Below are 19,440 nucleotides of genomic sequence, written 5' to 3' on the forward strand. Positions count from 1 at the left end.
ATTTTCTTTTTGTCATGCAAACGTTCCAAACCATTCTACAGGTTTTAATTACTAATAAATAATAGATTTTTTTTTTTTTTTTTTTTTTAAATAAAACTGAATTGAAGAAGCACTTGGCTGCACATTTTGTGCTTGATACTTAGCAGGTCACATGACTAGAAGAATCTGTAGGCTTTATCTGTGCTGTGAACTCAATAACCCTAAACTGCATTGTTGTTCCTGGCAAATTCTTGGTTTAGTAGTGGTTGTGCCGAGAGACGACGCAAAAGAGGGAGCGCGTTCTGGAGTGTCGTTATGTCTTTAAATTAAAGAAAGAAGAAAAAAAAAGCACAAAAACATTTAAAATCTTTTTATAATGCCCTATATACTGAGGGGGGAAAAATGACAGTCAACATTGAGGTAAACTATTAATCAAACACTAACATGACTAACCTTTATGGAGTGAGAGACCTCGAATTTACAACAAGACGAGGTACAAATCAGTTCAGGAAAGTAGCGCGACGTCTTTTCCCTGCCTGCTATCGATGCATCATTCGTCATATTTCGCCACTTATTTATTTATTATTTTCCAAAAAGTTCTATCTGTGTCACATCCGTAATGCTAATTAAAAAGTTTTTGCAATAATCAAATAAAAACCTTGCTTCTGAAAATCTGTCACAGTTTTCCCCTGAAGATCTGAAACTACTGCTAGTAGCAGCTATTAAAACAGCCTGTGACTTGGTCAAAGGTTAGTCAGGTCTATAAAACTTGACCTTCACAGCAGTTTAGTACTGAAGGTTTTTTTCCCTTGATTGTATATAGATGTGCCTGCTGTCAGTCATTTTATAGACACTTTACAAGACACTGTAGCGTCTAGGGGTGCCCTAAATTTAGATTGGGGGGCTAATCTTATCTAAATCAAGTGTGCCATTAAATATGGCAATCTACATATTTTTACAGATGTACATTTACTGTGTCCGAGAGCAAGCTGCTGAAAATATATTGTGAGGAAGGGCAAGACGAAGAAGAAAGATAAAACCGAGATGAGATGAGAGAAGCAGATGAGAAAAGGAGAATGGGTGAGAGGAAGGAGGGAGAGAGAGATTCATCCATCCCTGCAGGTCTCTTTCTGTGACGCTGAAGAGTGGCACCTGTTCTATTTATACAGCCACAGGGGGAGCAACCCGGGTCACTCAGCCTCCTTGAAGCATTTCATCAAGGAGAACTCTTTTTCACACACACACACACACACACACACACACAGGAGAGGGGGGAAAAAGGACAGAAATATTCTACAAGGAAAAAGGAATGACAGCAATATCCTCAGAGCATTCTAACAAGTCTATTAAGTAGACTTAGGTGATTACAGTGTGTGTATGGAATAAAGTATAATGTGCTGAGACAAACAGACACCGTCACCATCCTGAAGATGATTATTTTCCTACCACAGCCAAGTCCTGTCTTTTCTTCCACTTAAAAACACACTCACTGTTCACTTTATTAGGAATAGCAGTTAACTTGTACGGTTATTACATCGCCGCCACACAATTAGCTGAAAAGGGTGAAAAAAGACGAAGAAAAAAAGGCTTCCGTTAATGTTCACATCAAACATAAGTATGTAGAAAGAAAACGTGACTTCAGTATACTATGGTGTAGTATGGTTATCATACAACACCCACTGTTATGTATATGGGACTCTGTGAACATGATAGCATCAGATTCTTATTCGTGGCTGATGAAAGTGGTTAGGCGCCTTGCTCAGCGGCCCAGCAGTGGCAGCTTGATGGACCTAGGATTCGAACTCACAACCTTCCGAGTTTTAGTCCAACACCACAACCACTGTTAATATAATACATGAACACCGCTGTCTCGTGTCCATGTACTGGAAATAGTCAGGCTAAAAAACGTAAATAAAACCTTTTAAAAAAATGTAAATAACACACTTCCAATATATATCCATCAATCTGTTTACATGCTGTTTTTTTGCACACTTTTTGCTATCTGTACATTCTGTCTGACATTTCAGTTCATTGCTGTTTTGCACATCCCTGTACAATATCTCAGGTAACTGCTGCTATAACACTGTTCATTCCAGTATTTCTGCACACATAATATTTTCTGAAAATACAGTATTTACACTAGTTGGCACTGCTTCTGTTTACTGTCTTTTGTGTATTGTCTTGTAAATTTGTTTGCACTGTCTTGTTTGTCTTGTCCTGCACCGTTTGCACCAGGTTGCACTGATGCACTTTATGTATCTAGGACTACTTACTAAGTCCTCAGCTCTGTCTTTGTTTTATGTAGCACCATAATCCTGGAGAAACGTTGTCTCATTTCACTGTGTACTGCAACAGCTATATATGGTTGAAAGGACAATAAAAGCTTCTTGACTTGACTATAAAAATGATACCTGACCAAGAGCACCAGTAAGAAATGTGTAAATATATTATATTATATATATATATATATATATATATATATATATATATATATATATATATATATATATATATATATATATATATATATATATCGGTGTGTAAATCAAAAGTTTCTGATTACTAAAGCAACAGAAAATCTGGCAACCCTGGTAACCTGCTCAGACTGCTGATTTCTTCATGTTCAACACTAAACTTTAAAAGCCTCATCTCTGTTGATGCCTGATTTTAATCGAGGTCAAATTAAGTTAGTCATGTTGTCATGGCAACTAAGAGACACCGCTTGTTTCTAGTCACTGGTTGTTTTTTCCAAACTGGCCATAATTTGGTGCTTGATAAGCAGGACCATGGTGCAGGACATCATGATCTGTCTCTCCTCTTCCTCCTCTCCTTCCTTCGAGACTACCTGACCTTATTTAAATTCAGGTTACATATACCAGTGTACATTATATGGCCAAAAGCATATGGACGCCTAACGCATAACAAACCTGTATGCTCCCGTTCCAAACCCATGTACATTAACAAGAGGTTGGTTCCTACTTTGCTGTTACCATATTTATACATATAATTTGTAACTTCCAGTCTTCTGGGAAGGCTTTCCACTAGATGTTGGTCTGTGGCTATAGGGATTGGTGTTTATTTAGCTACATGAATGTTCGTGAGATTAGATGCTGACGTCAGGTAAAGAGGTTTGGTGTTTAGGTGGTGTTCCAGTTCATCCCAAAGGTGTTCAATGTTCTTGATGAACAATGTATTCGTGGAGCTTGCTTTATGTACAGGGGCACTGTCATGCTGGTGCAATGTTTAAACCTCTTCTATATCGTTCTAATGAAGAGAAATCTTAAAGCTGCAACATACACAGACCTTCAAATCAAAAATAGAAGTACTACATATAGGTGGCATTTGAAAATAGCTACAACAGTGCTACTCCTTCCTGTCAGGACTTTCATGAAAATAGGTGAAGTTTGATCCACGCCACTGGCCAGAGCCAGGTGTGTTTGAGACATATTCCCAGGTTGGAAGATCAGCAATGAGAGACGCTGAAGCGGCCGCTGAAGCAGCCGGAACGGCTTCACCTAACAAACTCTGATTCCCATTATGCTCCAGATTGGCCAACAGTCATCGAAAACACTACGTGCGTGACGCAAATGCAGCCTGAGCGTTTCATTGCCTCCTAATGAAAAGTCCAAAGTCTATAAACCTGTGTTTGCACAACCGACGTCGACCGTCTTAAGGCTCTACTGGGATAGTTCTGGGTGCTGCAGAAGGCTGGGGGAACCTTTTTCCCTCTCTATGTGCTCATATGTTCATATGTTTCAGCAGGTTTTGAGGATTAGGCAGCACGGCTGGCATTTCACCAGGTTCAGAATTGAAAGTGAAAGCATGGGTGTTTGTCCTGAATGGTAAAACCTGAGTACTTGATACATTCTATCTGTACTGAGCATTAAAACAACAAAGGGAAAAACTGGTTTCCCACCGTATTAGCCTGAGAGTTTAATGCCTCTGCTCAGGTTCTCCAACAGCTGAATTAGGTGCAGTTGAGGGAAATCAAATCTCTGCTGGGTTTTGACCCTGTGACACGCTACACCATAAGCAGTTATTTAATCGTTTAATAGCAGATTTTCCTGAACAGACAGAGACAGGGCTTAAGTTCTAAACATGCTGGGTGACTTAATCTCCAACATTATCATCATATTTATTGTATTTTGCATAGAAACCTGCCTGTTAAAAGTAGCTGCTGTTGGCACATACGATGCAAAAAAGACTCTTTAAAATACTCCAAGCACAGAACATGCTGCTTAAACATTATATTTAGAGTATTGATGCTTCCCTGTTTAGCACAGAGCAACAAAATGCTTCATCAACATCCAAATCAGATTAAAATATCCATGCTCCATATTCTATGTTGACTCTGGGATCTGGGATGCGTTTGTCAATTGAAAACTGAGCCAAGCTTTGTGTTTATCTTCCTGTATTTGAACCAAGGGATGAACCACGTCGGTCGACAGGACGGCTCTCGCCGTATCAGTTGAACTGAAATCATATGCGACCAGTTGAGGTGATACAGGTGATACAAGCGCATGACCACTCTGCAGTCCACGTTTTATCATCTTAACTAATCAAATTAAATTTACACGCCTTCGGAGTCTTTACACTTTTATTTCTGACATGAATTTAGACTTTTATGACTTGTTTAAAATCTACTATATTTAACATATTAACCTGCCGGTGCATCCAAACACCATTTAGGACAGAACCACACAGTCACCTACTTCGCATTATTCAGTCAACCAGTCTTACCCATAATCCCTTTCTCAGGGCTGTAGGCAAATACACAGATATATAGATCATCCACCACCTCCGGAGCAGAGAATTGTCTCACAAAGCTGATTATGGATGTGGATAATCCAGATTTGTCAAGACTTATCCAGGGTTACGCTGACCACTTTAAGAGTTTGCTCATCCTATTAAGCTCATAATTGAGTTACTCAAAACGAACAGGACACAGAGAGAATGAGAAGAAAAGTAGTTTGAAAAGTTTGAGTCTGTACTGTAATGTTCTATACTTTTGATGTTGCCCTTAAACAAGCCATGGCGTTGGATTGTTCGATAACCGTTCTGTTATATGTTGTGAAATTTCTATAAAATATATTTGCTTCTCTTATCACTTGGATGAACATGAACGCACAAGGCTATAACAGGTGCTAAAAAAGTCCCTACGCTTCTAAACATTTATTATGAGCAGCTTGGTGAAAAATGTGGCAGGGCATTTCAACCTCCACTCGGCAGGTTAGATGGCTAAATGTTTTTACTGGAAATTTAATTTAATTTAATTTAAGCATGAATCAAAGCTTTTCTTGTGTACTGACTCACGAAGCTTGGTGACATTAAATTCACTCCGTCGTATATTAATCATAGGACTAATGCTGTTTAACCCTCAAGTCCTGATTGATTAGTGTTCTGCTCAGACGAATAATTACACAATCTTAAAAAGCAGGTTTGAATTATTTCCAATTTCTTAGTTTTTATTTAATTTACAAAATGCTAAGGAGGAAGTTGTAATTCAGTGCGAATTACACTGGATGATAAATAAACTTTAAACAACAAAGAACCGCGATACGCTTTTCGGAAATATTGCAGGTTTGTATCTTCGTAACAATTTGGTTTGTTTGAAAAAAAGTTACCAAATTCGATTGGAAGATAAGAACAAAATGTTTTGTAATTAGATGTCAACTCTTGAATTTTTAAAACTTTACATTGCATGTGAGTTACATTTTTACAATTTCAGAGTCATATCAATAACTTTGGTAGACAAACATGTTTTTAAACACAGCACTATTGTAGTGTCAGCAGTGTGTTAGCAAACCTATACACACTGCATCTCATCCAAAAGTCTACAAATATCAAATCGTCATATTTTTGCCACATCACACACTCCTAATGCTGAAATCTCTCTAGATGGCTTTCCCAAACTTATTTCTTTCTTCCTCTGCTCTTTTTCCCCCGCACTCCTTTCACAATGATCAGCTCACTTTTTATGCCCTCAGTTCTGTGGTGGCGAGCGGAAATGAATAGGAAATGAATGCAGAGCGTGCCTAAGACAGATAGCACTACTCCAGCGTCCAAGTCACACAACAAACACGTCCGGATCTCGAAACATACGAGCCTGGCTAGATAAAGTGCACATTCCGACATTCTAATGGATCTTCAGCTCTTCCACTCACAGTGCTATCATGGGCGTGTGGCCACGGACGGCCATCGTTTTAAAATAAACCCTGCCGATTAGGAGACAGTGTGGAAGTGGAATGATGACCTCAAACTGTCTTGTGTGTAGCTGTAGCCTAGTTCTTACAAAACCTCCATAATGCTTGGTGCTCGCTGGTGACAGTATGGTGTAAAGACCCACGAGACATGGACTTGTTCGTTTGTTTGAGATCAATTTGTGAAAGTTTGTATCACTGTGTTGAAAACTGACTGTATTTGACAAATTAGCGAATTCATGGTGAGGAGTGGAAAACTTGCTACTGGAATCACAACAGACCAATTTGGTCAGCGTTCATGAACGTGCATGTCCGGGGCTTTCAATGTTATGTTACGCAAAGCACAAACTTTTACATCATTTTCTAATCTGAATCTAATGAGATTGAATTTGACTGTAGACTCTTCATAACTGCTTTATTGGAATCCTTCCAGCTCTGGCTACATCACCCAAAATGTTGCCTCTACATGAGTGTTTCCCATCAGGTGTTTTCCTTTCAGAAAGCCTGAAGATCACCACAGGCAGAAAAATCACTAACCATTACCACAAATTCCCTGTTTTCACTTTCATTATTTCACATCTGGATCATTTCCTTTTAAATCGTTTAAACTGTTCAGAGTGAACTCAGATTTCTGTATTGTGTACGATATGCAAACTAGCCATTGAGATCAAGCACAAAAGTTGGCTGTTGCTCTTTCTATGCAAAAGATTAATGCCAAAACATCCTTTTTGCTGCTTTTTGGCATTCAGGGATCACATGTACCCCGCTGAGAGGAACTACCAAACGTGACCTGGAGACGAATGCATTAGCATTCATACAACTGCAGGAGAAACTCAATCTCCAAGCTCGTCTTGGGTGCATTTCATTTTATTGCAGATAATCCATATGCTGGTATAATGTCCAATGTCTTAAACACCGAGCTATCACTTCCTCATACTTACTACGCTCACAGACATGGGATTTTTGGTATCCTGCGTATACAACATATCTTTCACCTGTACAACCAATAATCCTATTTGGACAACCCTAGCGAAAGAAGACGGACATCAGCAACTAATAATCACCTAATCGCTGTAACGTGCATGGTTTTTCTTGCTCATTAATACGTCACATGACCATTACACACACGGCGCTACAAATTTAATAACTTACCTAAAACCCTTGGAAATGTTGCGTCTCTAACAAGCCCTTTTAAACATACACTCTGTTTTACTGTCCTGCGTTTTAAACTCAACCTTGTTTTGGTTTTCGCTGAAGACAAAAAAAAAAATCTTTCAACACTGTGGAAAAAACGATCGATCGATAGATAGATAGATAGATAGATAGATCACAGCATAAAATGAATGACATGTAGAATTAACCAGAAACTGTGTGTGAGTGTGTATAAATAGACAGATAGGTTATAGAACACAGCATAGATAGATAGATAGATAGGTTATAGAACACAGCATAAAATGAATGACCTGTAGAATTAACCAGAAACAGTGAGTGTGTGTGTGTGTGTGTGTGTGTACTTCCAGATGTGTGCATGCACAGCAGGTAAAACAGAGAGAGACTCCTAAAAGTGACTCCATGAGTTTTTGGAGGTGACAAAAATTGCTCTGGAAATAAGTACAGTATCCCACAACCCCCAAATAATCTAATCCTGTCCCAATAAGGCTTAATGCTTGAACTTACAAAGTGGTACACAGACTTCTTTAGGCCAGACTTGGTTCCATTAACAGTGATAGTTAAACCATTACAAACCAGTAGAAATGGACTAGAATGCGACACAACAGAGTTATGATTCATTGCTGGCCATAAAAATCACTGTTGTGCAACACACAAGGCCTAGTCATGGGGAAGGTTCTAAGTCGAGTGCTAGCAGTTTAATGTTAGCTAAAAAACACAAGAGCTGTTTTATGGAAACAAACCGCATTAATCTTGGCTGTGAAAGCTAGAAAACCAAAACACAATATTCAGCATATGACAGGCTACTTCAAATAACCGTCATGTCGTAGTAATAAAACTCACACTAGGTCAGAAAACATACACTTGTGTAAAGTCATACGGCTAGTTAAATATTCCCTAAACAAACATATTAACATTTCGGTTCCTTCTCAACCTGTATGGGTCGGAACACAGAGGCTAAGCTAGCAATGCTATCGGTTAGCACTGCGGCTAACAGGCTAACTAACCGAGATACGGGGGGGGGGGGTTAAGTATGGAGGGATAGAGAGAAGGAAAGAGAGAGAGAGAGAAGGAAAGAGGGAGAAGGAGAAATACAGCGACTCTGTATGTCTGCGCGGTTCGTATTCATACAGCAGAGAAACGTATTAGCGACGTTGCTAACAGATATAAACGACTTGATGTTTCTAAGCGACCGTTGATTTAAACGCAGAGCCGTTATTAAATTAACCGTCCACTTGAAAACGGTTAAACCTGTTGGGCGGTTGGTTATGAACACAAACACACAAACAAACACACACACACACACACACACACACACACACACACACAGAGAGAGAGACAGACAGACACAAACAACAGAAAACAGACGCTCAGACTCACCCAGAAGGAGAAGCTTTAACTCCCGCCTCGCGTCCCGCTTGTCTCGGCGCAGCTGCTTATCGATTTCGGCGTTGATCCGTTTCGACTCTTTCGCCTCTTCGCTCAGGCAGCAAGCCATCATAGACTCTAAAGTCATCCCCACTCCTGCGCTCAAGCCCGCGGCCTCGTCCGGACCTCACAAACCCTCCGAATCAATCCGTAAAAAAGGGTCAAATACACCGGGGGTCTAAAGCAGGAAAGGGGAACGGGGGGAGGAAGAGGAGGGGAACGGGGGCCTCGGTCTCGAGTAAAGTCCCCTTACCGAAAAACTCTCTGCGTTAGCGGCTGCGGATCCTCGTGAAAAATCGCTGAGGAATAAACCGGGGAAAGGAGGAGGAAGAGGAGGAGGAGGAGAAACAAGGGGAGGAAGAGGAGGAGGAGGAGGAGACCTCAGGCTTTAGTGCTTTCTGCTTTAAAGCCGTCTGTCCGTCCGTCCATCCGTCCGTCCCGGAGCTGTTCCTGTGTTGCAGAGAGAAATAAAAGGGCGAGATTAAGGAGCGAGAGAGAGAGAGAGAGAGAGAGAGAGAGAGAGCGAGAGAGAGAGAGAGAGAGACACTCCTCCAGCCTGCGAGCGCGAGCGCACGGGAACACGGCGCGCGCGATAACGCAGTGGGAAAGCGGAAGGCACCGGGCACGCGCCACATTCGCCGTTTAAGTGCTGCATGAAATGACTCCGCAACATGATCCTTTAATTCCAGCAACTTCATTAAGAGACTTTTCAACTGACACGTGTTTTATTTTACTGTATTTTTCAGCAAGGGACCGACTACATTAGTAGTGTTTAATCTGTGATTAAAGTAGTGATTAAATCATTAGTAGTGTTTAATCTGAATTATTTTATTTTTCGAGTTTCATTTAGATTTTTTTTAATCCTATTAGAAACTGAAATTAATTTTATTTTGTAGCCAAAAACTTTTATTTTTGTAGCCATTAAACCATTAATATCCATTAGTATTTATTATTATTATTATTATTATTATTAGTAGTAGTAGTAGTAGTAGTAGTATTATAATTATTATAAATTATGAATAATAATTAATTTTATTAGTTTACTTCTTAATTCTTATATTAAAACTAATTCCTATTTAAATTAAAACATTATTTTAGTCATGTTTTAATTTTTAATGCGTTTTTTATTTCGGTTTTCTTAGATTCTTTTCACTAACTTTATTTTTACTTACAAGGTCCCGGTGTATTTTTTTTTTTTTTTTTAAAAAAAGCGCACTTCGGGTCAAAACTAAATGTTTTCTAATAGATTGCATGGTTCTCAAAAAACAAAACACATTAAATAAAATAAAATTAAATCGTAGACAGAGCTTTGTTATGGGATCTTTTAAAGTTAAGGCGCTAGTATTTAGAATTTAAACGCTCTGTTGCCATCTTGTGGCCATAAACTGAATAGTTTATAGGGCTAAATATCTATATAGATATATTAATCCCTATAAACTATATATCTATATAGTTATCATATATACAGTCGTATGAAAAAGATTAGGAACCCCTGACAATTTCTATGGTATTCATTTATAAATATTTGGGTGTTTGGATCAGCAATTTCATTTTGATCTATCAAATAACTGAAGGAGCACGTTCGCCTCACACCTCCAGGGTTGGAGGTTCGATTCCCACCTCCACCTTGTGTGTGTGGAGTTTGCATGTTCTCCCCGTGCCTCGGGGGTTTCCTCCGGGTACTTCGGTTTCTTCCCCCGGTCCAAAGACATGCATGGTAGGTTGAGTGGCATCTCTGGAAAATTGTCTATAGTGTGTGATTGCGTGAGTGAATGAGTGTGTGTGTGTGTGTGCCCTGCGATGGGTTGGCACTCCGTCCAGGGTGTATCCTGCCTTGATGCCCGATGACGCCTGAGATAGGCACAGGCTCCCCGTGACCCGAGGTAGTTCGGATAAGCGGTAGAAAATGAATGAATGAATGAAAATAACTGAAGGACACAGTAATATTTCAGTTGTGAAATGAGGTTTATTGGATTAACAGAAAATGTGCAATATGCATCAAAACTAATTTGAACGGTGCATAAATTTGGGTACCTCAACAGAAATCAATATTTAGTAGAGCCTCTAGACGCTTCCTATAGCCTGTAACAAGTGTCTGGATGAATGCATTTTGGACCATTCCTCCTTATAAAACATCTCCAGTTCAGTTAGGTTTGATGGTTGCCGAGCATGGACAGTGGCCATTCCAGAACATTGTACTTGTTCCTCTGCATAAATGCCAGAGTAGATTTTGAGCAGTGTTTTGGGTCGTTGTCTTGTTGAAATACCCAGCCCCGGTGTAACTTCAACTTTGCTCTTACTGATTGTCTCATTGACATAAAATCATGGTTTTCAGCAAATTTTCTTAAACTAAATAGTAATAAAACAGAATTTCTCATTATAGGCACAAAATCTGTGCTTAACAAATTCTCAAATTTTCTTATTTCCATTGATGAATCTCTCATAGCTCTCTCATCTCAGGTTAAGAGTCTTGGTGTCATCTTTGATAGTACCCTTTCTTTCACCTCTCATGTAAATAATGTTACTCGGGCTGCATACTTTCACCTTCGAAATATCAATAGGCTTCGCTCCTTTCTCACGACCCAATCAACCACCACTCTTGTTCACAGTCTAGTAACCTCCCGGCTTGACTACTGTAATTCCCTTCTTATTGGGCTTCCTCACAAAACCCTTCATAAGCTGCAACTTGTTCAAAATTCTTCTGCCCGCATTATCACTTGTACTTCCTCTATCCATCATATTACACCTGTTCTGGAACAGCTTCACTGGCTTCCCATTATTTTTCATATTAAGTATAAAATTCTTCTTCTAACATTTAAAGCTATCCACAATCTTGCACCTTCATATCTTCTTGATCTTCTTCATACTCCAAAACAAACTCGTACTCTTAGATCTTCTTCTTCCACTCATTTCATTGTTCCCTCTGTCCGTCTTTTAACTATGGGGAATAGAGCTTTCAGTTACTCTGCACCTCAGCTCTGGAACTCACTTCCATCTGAACTCCGTAATATTGATTCTCTTTCATTATTTAAATCTCAGCTCAAAACTCATCTGTTTAGTTTAGCTTATTCTACACCATAATTTGTACTGCTGGTCTAATTTGTATCGCAATGTAGCTATTCGATTTTGATTGTCTTTGTTGTTTTTTGTACGGTGACCTTGAGTGTTCAGAAAGGCGCCTTTAAATAAAATGTATTATTATTATTATTATTATTATTATTTGTGACTGATTCCTCAACATTATTCTCAAGAACCTGCTGATATTGAATGGAATTCATGCGACCCTCAACTTTAACCACAGCATGATGGAACCTCCACCAAATCTTACTGTGGGTAGAAAGTGTTTCTTGGAATGCTGTGTTCTTTTGCCGCCATGCATAACGCCCCTTGTTATGACCAAATAACTCAATCTTTGTTTAATAACTCCACAGCACCTTATTCCAAAATGAAGCTGGCTTGTCCAAATGTGCGTTTGCATACCTCAAACGACTCTGTTTGTGGCGTGTGTGCAGAAAAGGCTTCTTTTGCATCACTCTCCCATTCAGCTTCACCTTGTGCAAAGTGCGCTGAATTGTTAGACGATGCACAGTGACCCCATCTGCAGCAAGTTGATGTTGTAGGTCTTTGGAGGTGGTCTGTGGGCTGTTTTTGACCGTTCCACCATCCTTCGCCTCTTCGATATTTTACGTGGCCTGCCACTTCTGGCCTTAACAAGAACTGTGCCTGTAGTCTTCCATTTCCTCACTATGTTCCTCACAGCTTATATCTCTGCCATAACGTTTTGTAGCCTTCCCCTAAACCATAATGTTGAACAATCTTTGTTTTCAGTTCATTTGAGAGTTGTTTTGAGGCCTCCATGTTGCCACTCTTCAGAGGAGAGTCAAAGGCCACGTTCACACTGCAAGTCTTAATGCTCAATTCGGATATTTTGCTCAGATCTGATTTTGTTGTTTGACTGTTCACTTTACCTTTTAAAATGTGGCCTAGATCAGATACCAGTGTGAACTGTTTGCTGTTTCGAACTGACCCGCATGCGCAAACGAACAATAACAATGACGTCACACGCAGCACGCCGTTGCGCTAAAAAGTTGGCGAGGTTATGGAGGAAGTATTGTATCATCTGGTGCAAGCAAACATATCATGTAATGCTATAATGTGATGTATTCAATGCAAGCATTATGAGCTGGTTCACGTAACCACTTTATATAACACTCGTAACACACACGTTACCAGTCACGTTTGTGTCACGTTTTCGCCGGCGCAAAAAAAAAAATAAAAAAATAAAGCTTTCGCCGGCGCATCATTGTGACGAATGTCGATGTAGATTGACGTAAAAGTCGCATCAAATCCGCCTTGGCTGTTCACACTGCGGCTACATTGGAAAAGATCAGATTTGGGTCTGATTCAGGACCACATATGGAAGTGGTCCAGATCTGATTTGAAAAAATCAGATCTGGGCCAGATTTGAGTGTTCACACTACTCCTGAAGAAGTCTGACCTGGTCACTTGACCCCAAAAAAAATCGGATTTGGGCCACTTTTACCTGCAGTGTGAACGTGGCCAAAGAGAACAACAACTTGCAATTGGCCACCTTAAATACCTTTTCTCATGATTGGATGCACCTGTCTGAAGTTCAAGGCTTAATGAGCCACCAAACCAATTGTGTGTTCTAATTAATCAGTGCTAAGTAGTTACAGGTATTCAACTCAACAAAATGGCAAGGGTGCCCAAATTTATGCACCTGTCTAATTTACTTTTGATGCATATTGCACATTTTCTGTTAATACAATAAACCTAATTTCACTACTGAAATATTACTGTGTCCTTCAGTTATTTGATAGATCAAAATGAAATCGCTGATCCAAACACGCAAATATTTATATTAATCAAAAGCTGTTAATCTATGACTTCCTGTTTTGCTGCAGTATATATTTATGATGTGTTAAATGTAGTGTTAAACTACTTCAGTCTGTGTGTACAGAATTTATATAATACACGAGTTTCACTATTTGAATTGAATGACTGAAATAAACAAACTTTTCTACAACGTTCTAATTTATTGAGCTGCACCTTTATACTGTATATAAATATATACTGTGTATATGTATGTACAGTTCCTTAGTCATCTTAGTACAATTAAAACAATTATTATTATTTTTTTTTTTTACAAACACCACATATCTGTTAATTGGGGGAAAACTATAGAATTTAAATAACTGGAGCTAGAAGCTGGCTGGTAAAGAAAGCAAAGGTGTATATACTGTATATATAGTGATTAAGGATGGTGAGAAAGGCAAAAAAAATAAAAAACTAGTAGTGTGGTGTGAAAGAGCTGCACAGGAATTTACACCTCTGAAGTGGATTATTTTCCAATAACAGCACAAGTTTTATTCCAGCGTACAAGCTGTTGAAACAGTGACCTAATAGTATAAACAACATGTCCATTCAACCTGATTTGCATTAAAACCACCTTATAACCTGAATTGTGACGTCACCTTTAAATCTGATACGCACAATAGAGAGCCATGGGACTGCTGTAGATAGAACCATTTGGAGACTATCCACAGCAGTCCCTGTGGCTCTCCAGGCTATCCACGTCAGTACCCGATTTGCAACACAACACCACACCGATTTACAACACAACACCAACCCGATTTGTGGCACCAACCAAACCCAACTTGCAACATTACGTCATAATCCGATTCACGCCGCCACGGTGAACCCGATTTGCGGCACCACGTTTTAACTTTCACTAAACTTAACTATTTCATAAAAACTAATTTGCTAAACAACGTTCTAGGATTATTTGTTACAGCACTTTCTAAGTGAATTTGCACAACCATCTCAACTGATTAGCATCAAAACCAAAGCTGGTGCTTTAACAGAAGCAAATGCAGCAATCTCAAACCCAAGTAACTGCATTCTGTTTGCACATCTATCTATCTATCTATCTATCTATCTATCTATCTATCTATCTATCTATCTATCTATCTATCTATCTTAACCAGCAGATGGAGACAAACTAAAGTTTTTATCTATTAATTATTATTCTCTTGTTATTATTGCAATGCACAACAGAGGGCGCTGCTATCATTATAATCTCACGCTATAATACAATTATATGTCAAATTTCTCCATCAGCCTGGCCACTGAGAAAATAATGGTTTAAATAAAATATCATAAAGTGTAAATTTTAAATAATACATAAATAAATAAATAAATAGACCAATATGCCCACACACTTTGGCACTCCAACTCTGACCTCTTTAAGGGCTCGGTAACTCCTGTGGACTTCTATTAGGCTCATTCGTGTTTAGCTGTACCGATTTCACTACTCTGAACAAATTTCTTCATATAAGGAACTACATTGCAACTACGAAGCCAATAGGTTTGTGGTGGTGGTGATGCATGAATTACCAGCATGTCTGTGAGATATGAGTTAACAAATTCTTGAGATCATCTCAAGATTGAACCCAGGAGCCTTGATCAATGAGGCTTCACATCAGGAATGTACAAACGTATTCACAAAATGTTTGTGTGGGTGCTGGTTTTCATTCCAATCCAGCAGGAGCCACACCTAATTCCACCTGTTTAATCGACTTTTAATAAACTTTCAACAGATGTGTAGATTCTGCTTGGTTGGAATGAACCCACAACATCTCCATATGGATAAGTCTGGATATTCCTACTTTACATGTTGCTCATAAGATATCATAGTAACAAATAGTAAATACTATTTGAACGAAAATAATAAGAGAGTAATCTCTTAACAAGCTCCATGCAGTGGTGCTCAGTCAGTGTAGTAAAATGAAAACAAAGCCCTTTTCACTCCATTGCTCATTCCCTCAGCTGAATCTTCTGCTACTAAAAGCAATATGGGTTTCTCCATGGCTGTGAAGCTGCTAGCCAAACTGCAAACAGTGAGCCTGCTAACTGACAGCAGGAGATAGAGAGAAGAAGGGAGGGAGGGAGAGATGTCAAGACTTCTTTCTGTCAGGGAAATGTAAATGAGATGTTTTTTGTTTCTTCTGATAGAAGACCTACAGGATGGTGTTTGGTCTCAGGTTTTAATGGAGGAAATGATCAGTGAATTACACAGTAAACAAACAACAAACAAAGGATGCCGGATGCTTTTCCTTTTTCCTTTGTCGCTGGGTCACCTGAAAACACACACCGGCTTTAGATTTCATGCATATCACGCACAACCCGGTTTATTATTCGCTTTTGGTATTTCAGTCTTTAATCTAGACTCGGGCTTTTAGAACAGAGCTGGGGCTTCACATGCAATGAACCTCTGTTGCCAGTGGCAACCATAAATGCGCGGGAAGTTTCTGCCGCCATCTGACAGTACAGCGGGGTGTGTGAAGCTTACTGTACAGCAACGACGAGGGGGAAAGAACGGCAATAGGAATTTAGGAGATCACAGCTTTGTGTGAGAGAAAGTGCAACTATATGGGGTTTTTGTAGAACTCAACATAGCTGTTAAATTATTGGAAATAGAATCATACGGAATCAACACAATGGGACGTTAGTTATATTTCCTGTCATGTGCTATTCACTAATTAGCTCCACTGTATGGCTACATGGCTCTACACTACAGCTCAGCAGGTGAAAAAATCTTGAATTAAAGTTACATTTATGCAGTATGTCCTATTATAAGATGACAACAACCCGACATTATTAAACCAATTTCTAGACAAGCTTTACATGTTCTTATTCCATTGGCAGATAATTCTATTTCTTTCTAGAAATAAATGCTACAAATCAACAAAATTATCAACCAAAACCTCCAATTGTTTTTTTTTTCATTTTCTACCGCTTATCCGAACTACCTCGGGTCACGGGGAGCCTGTACCTATCTCAGGCGTCATCGGGCATCAAGGCAGGATACACCCTGGACGGAGTGCCAACCCATCGCAGGGCACACACACTCTCATTCACTTACGCACTCACACACTACGGACAATTTTCCAGAGATGCCAATCAAGCTACCATGCATGTCTTTGGACTGGGGGAGGAAACCGGAGTACCCGGAGGAAACCCCCGAGGCACGGGGAGAACATGCAAACTCTACACACACAAAGTGGAGGCGGGAATCGAACCCCCAACCCTGGAGTTGTGAGGCGAACGTGCTAACCACTAAACCACCGTGCCTCCAATAGTTTTATTTATCTATTTTAATCTAATCTTTAAAAAAGTGAAATTACAATTTGCTTGAATATTTTTCGATAACATATAGTGTATCGTCTCAGTGAGGGGCTAAACACCAGAGACCCCACACCGCTCACTTCTCTCTTTGCTGAGGGTGAAGAGCATATAGTGCTGCTCTGATTCGCTATCAGGATTTTTTTGCGCTTCTGCCAAGCCACCTTGCAGCCATGTGCCTCCCGGATATCCATAACACTGGAGGCTGCAGTAGAGAAGGGAGCGGTGAAATGCAGCTGAAAGGGTACATTGTAGTTATGCGCTGCTTCTCTCATCTTCTACTAAGGTAGGTGAGGCCAGGTGAGACTTTTTTGGGTTGGCCATTAGTCCGGCTTTCCGGAGGGCTCCCATGACCTCCCCCAGATGGTGTAGGTGGTTGGACCAGTTGGAGGACTGGATTACGACATTATCAAGGTATACTGTAGGAAATGGTGGGGCTGTAGCACAATGTCCATGTCTCTGGAATGTCACGGGCATGTCGTGTAGCCCAAATGGGAGCGCCAATGGCCACTGCTGGTGCTAAAGAAGAAGGCTAATGTCTTCTCCTTTGCATCTGGGGCTACGGTGACTTGCCAATATCCTTTAGTTAAATCCAGGGGATAGCTATCAAAAACCGATACTTGTTTAAGCCTCTGGAAGTTGATGCACAAATGCAGGCTCCTGTCATTCTTCAGCACAATAATGATGGACCAGCATTTGGCTTATTTCCACATCTATAGTCTGACGGTGGGCTTCGTGGACCCTATAAGGCTGCTATTTTTCCACCACTCCCAGAGTAGTCTTGATCTTGTGGTGGACCAGGTGGGTGAACCACATGTGTCAGACCCGGCTGCTGTAACAGAGTGAGATAATCCCCTCTCTTTACCAAAGCATGCTCCATAGGATCTGTGGAGGAAACAGCAAACGCAGACACAACCAGTGCAGGCTCCATTCATTTTTTAAGCAGGTTAATGTGATATTATCGGGTATTTTTGCACTTACAGACTGCATTGGGATGAGGAGCAGACATTTGTCTTGTTGGATACACTCCATATGTTCCCGTACAATGGATATAGTCTAAGATGGAACAATAGGGAGAAAGCTGCTCCTCCAAAGTCCCCTATGCCATGTCCAACAGCCCCAGAGGTTGCTATATGGAAAGAAGCTTGAGATGATCATTTTCTCAGATCCACGGAGGCACCATCTCAAAACTTACAGGACATAAAGTATCAGCTGCTAACAGCTTGGTGCCACATACTGCAGCACACCTTCGGAGGTCCATGTTTTGATGGATCGTGAGAGCTGTTATTGTGGCTTAAGGGGGACCTACACAATATTATACAAGTGATTTAATGTTGTGGCTGATTGTTATGGCTGTTCATTCACCCAAATCCAATGTCAATGTGACACCAATAAGGTTGAGGGCCCTGGATCTGTCTGTATTATAATGATATTTAAAACCTAAGCTCAAACACTACTAAACCTGATTATTCTCAGGCATACAGAATCTATCTCCTGCTGCTTTCTAAGATTTGATGTTATTTTCAGTAGGGCATTGATTACTAGTTGTAACACGTTGAGTCATGTTTTCCAAGTGAGCCGCTGAGCTAATAGCCATAAGTAAGGTTCATACCCACAAATCTGTGACCAAGTGCTGATGGCAATTTTGAAATGTATATCTTTTTTTCTAGCCACCTTGAAGAAACAATGAGTGCTCCATATTCCAATAGCAGACTACTTCTTTGAAATCCTTGAATTCTGTCCTGAAATCTGGGATGTACTTTTGCAAACTTAAGCTGGACAGAGGGGCAATTTTTTGAGAAGAGATATCGCTCTTTCCAGCCACCAGCAATGACAATTACATAGACTTAACTACACACTGAAATTAGACTCTCATTGTAAAATTTGAGATGGCTAGCCTGAAGACACTAAATGACCTTCTCATACCTTCATATTTCCATGAATAAGCTTTTAATGAGATTTGGATCAGGGATCTGCTCAGCAAATCAGAACAAGTTCCAGTGCATGAATAAAGCAACAGGCAGTAAATATGCCTGCGATGTGATCCAACTAATCTACATCTGTGTTTGGAATGTTTTCTCTATATTTTTATATATTGTGGGTTTAGATCAGAAAAAGTAAACTGTGCTTTGTCACGACAGTTCACAAAAATTAATTGGACACTTATGATTTACAGTAGCACTTTCGCCTCACACCTCCATGGTCGGGGTTCGATTCCCGCCTCCGCCTTGTGTGTGTGGAGTTTGCATGTTCTCCCCGTGCCTCGGGGGTTTCCTCCGGGTACTCCGGTTTCCTCCCCCGGTCCAAAGACATGCATGGTAGGTTGATTGGCATCTCTGGAAAATTGTCCGTAGTGTGTGATTGCGTAAGTGAATGAGAGTGTGTGTGTACCCTGCGATGGGTTGGCACTCCGTCCAGGGTGTATCCTGCCTTGATGCCCGATGACGCCTGAGATATC

The 19,440-nt window shown here is 40.1% G+C and overlaps 2 protein-coding genes across 2 annotated transcripts in view; one reads left to right on the forward strand and one right to left on the reverse strand.

Annotated features, from left to right (window-relative positions):
* Positions 1 to 9,225, reverse strand: part of gna11b (guanine nucleotide binding protein (G protein), alpha 11b (Gq class)) — a 43,594-nt gene extending 34,369 nt beyond the window's left edge. The window contains exon 1 of the mRNA XM_060870268.1: positions 8,730 to 9,225. Coding sequence (XP_060726251.1) covers positions 8,730 to 8,865 — 136 coding nt within the window. The 5' untranslated portion in view covers positions 8,866 to 9,225. The remainder of the gene's footprint in view (positions 1 to 8,729) is intronic.
* plpp2a (phospholipid phosphatase 2a) overlaps positions 1 to 19,440 on the forward strand; it is a 227,450-nt gene that overhangs the window by 143,493 nt on the left and 64,517 nt on the right. The gene's annotated exons all lie outside the window — the stretch shown is intronic.

Source organism: Tachysurus vachellii, chromosome 1 (genome assembly GCF_030014155.1).
Source record: "Tachysurus vachellii isolate PV-2020 chromosome 1, HZAU_Pvac_v1, whole genome shotgun sequence".
Taxonomy (NCBI): domain Eukaryota; kingdom Metazoa; phylum Chordata; class Actinopteri; order Siluriformes; family Bagridae; genus Tachysurus; species Tachysurus vachellii.